At 67.5% G+C, this 1,010-nt stretch overlaps 1 protein-coding gene across 1 annotated transcript in view; it reads right to left on the minus strand.

Moving 5' to 3' along the window:
- The window catches only part of LOC127751126 (neurogenic protein big brain-like), a 25,084-nt gene extending 24,304 nt beyond the window's left edge, over window positions 1-780 (minus strand). Inside the window, exon 1 of the mRNA XM_052274209.1 lies at window positions 200-780. Within this exon, the coding sequence (XP_052130169.1) occupies window positions 200-542 (343 nt within the window). The 5' untranslated portion in view covers window positions 543-780. The remainder of the gene's footprint in view (window positions 1-199) is intronic.
- Window positions 781-1,010: the final 230 nt, after the last annotated feature.

Below are 1,010 nucleotides of genomic sequence, written 5' to 3' on the forward strand. Positions count from 1 at the left end.
GGGGGCGGGGGAGCAGCGTTCCGCGGGACAAAGGGTGGCGCGGGGACCGCCACTTCCGCCCCATTCATTTGTGGTATTCTTTAGCGGGCGAGGGAGGGAAATCCAAATCCGAGCCGGATCCGGAGCCAGAATCAGAGCTTGAAGCGTTTGGCTGGAGCAGCCATCCCGGCCGATGTGAGAGAGACTACTGACTACTGACCTGAAATGTGGCCGAAGCACTGGTAGAGGGTGGCCATGCAGAAGCCCGCTGCCAGCGCGGTGGCCAGCAGCGCGCCGTTGTTGTGCGTGGCCCCGGACGCACCCGCGCCCCCGGAGGCGCCCGCGCCCGCGCCGCACACGACGAACACCAGGAAGAAGGTGGCCAGGCACTCGGAGATGGTGGCGCGCCAGAACTCCAGGGTGCGCAGCTCGGCCTGCACCGTGGGCCGCGGCGCCGGGTAGGGGCTGCTGCCGCTGCCGCCGCGCCGCAGCGCGTCCACGCGCTCCAGCAGCGCCACCACGGCGTACTCCACGGACTGGGGGTCCGCCATCTGGCCCACCATGACGACGACGACGATGAAGGGTTCACAAAACGAGCAGCACTGTCCTCGCGCACTACCTCACACACACGACACACGCACACACACACGCTGCACTATCACTGAGCTGTTGAGCCTGTCATCTTGCAGTCCGTATCCTCCGATGCACTCACACTCACTCACTCGGACGCTCTCCCCGCGAACACGTCCGTCCCTTCCCTTCCCGACCCTAGACGTCACACACGACGTCCTCTCCAGAACAGCCTCACTGACTGAGTGAGCGAGCGAGCGGCGGCGGCGGCGGCGAGCCGAGCGGGAGCAAGCCGGCCGGGCGCCCCCTCCACTCCGCGCCGCCGCCGCGACTACCCCCTCCCCTCCATATCCCGTCCCCGCCCTGCGTCTCCCCGCCTCCCCTCTGCACCCTGCCTGCAGCCCTTGCCCTGCACCTTCCATGCAGTTCGGGGATGTGCAAGTGCTGCTGCTTCTAAGGCA

The sequence above is a fragment of the Frankliniella occidentalis genome, unplaced genomic scaffold (genome assembly GCF_000697945.3).
Source record: "Frankliniella occidentalis isolate FOCC.00 unplaced genomic scaffold, Focc_3.1 Scaffold352, whole genome shotgun sequence".
NCBI lineage: Eukaryota > Metazoa > Arthropoda > Insecta > Thysanoptera > Thripidae > Frankliniella > Frankliniella occidentalis.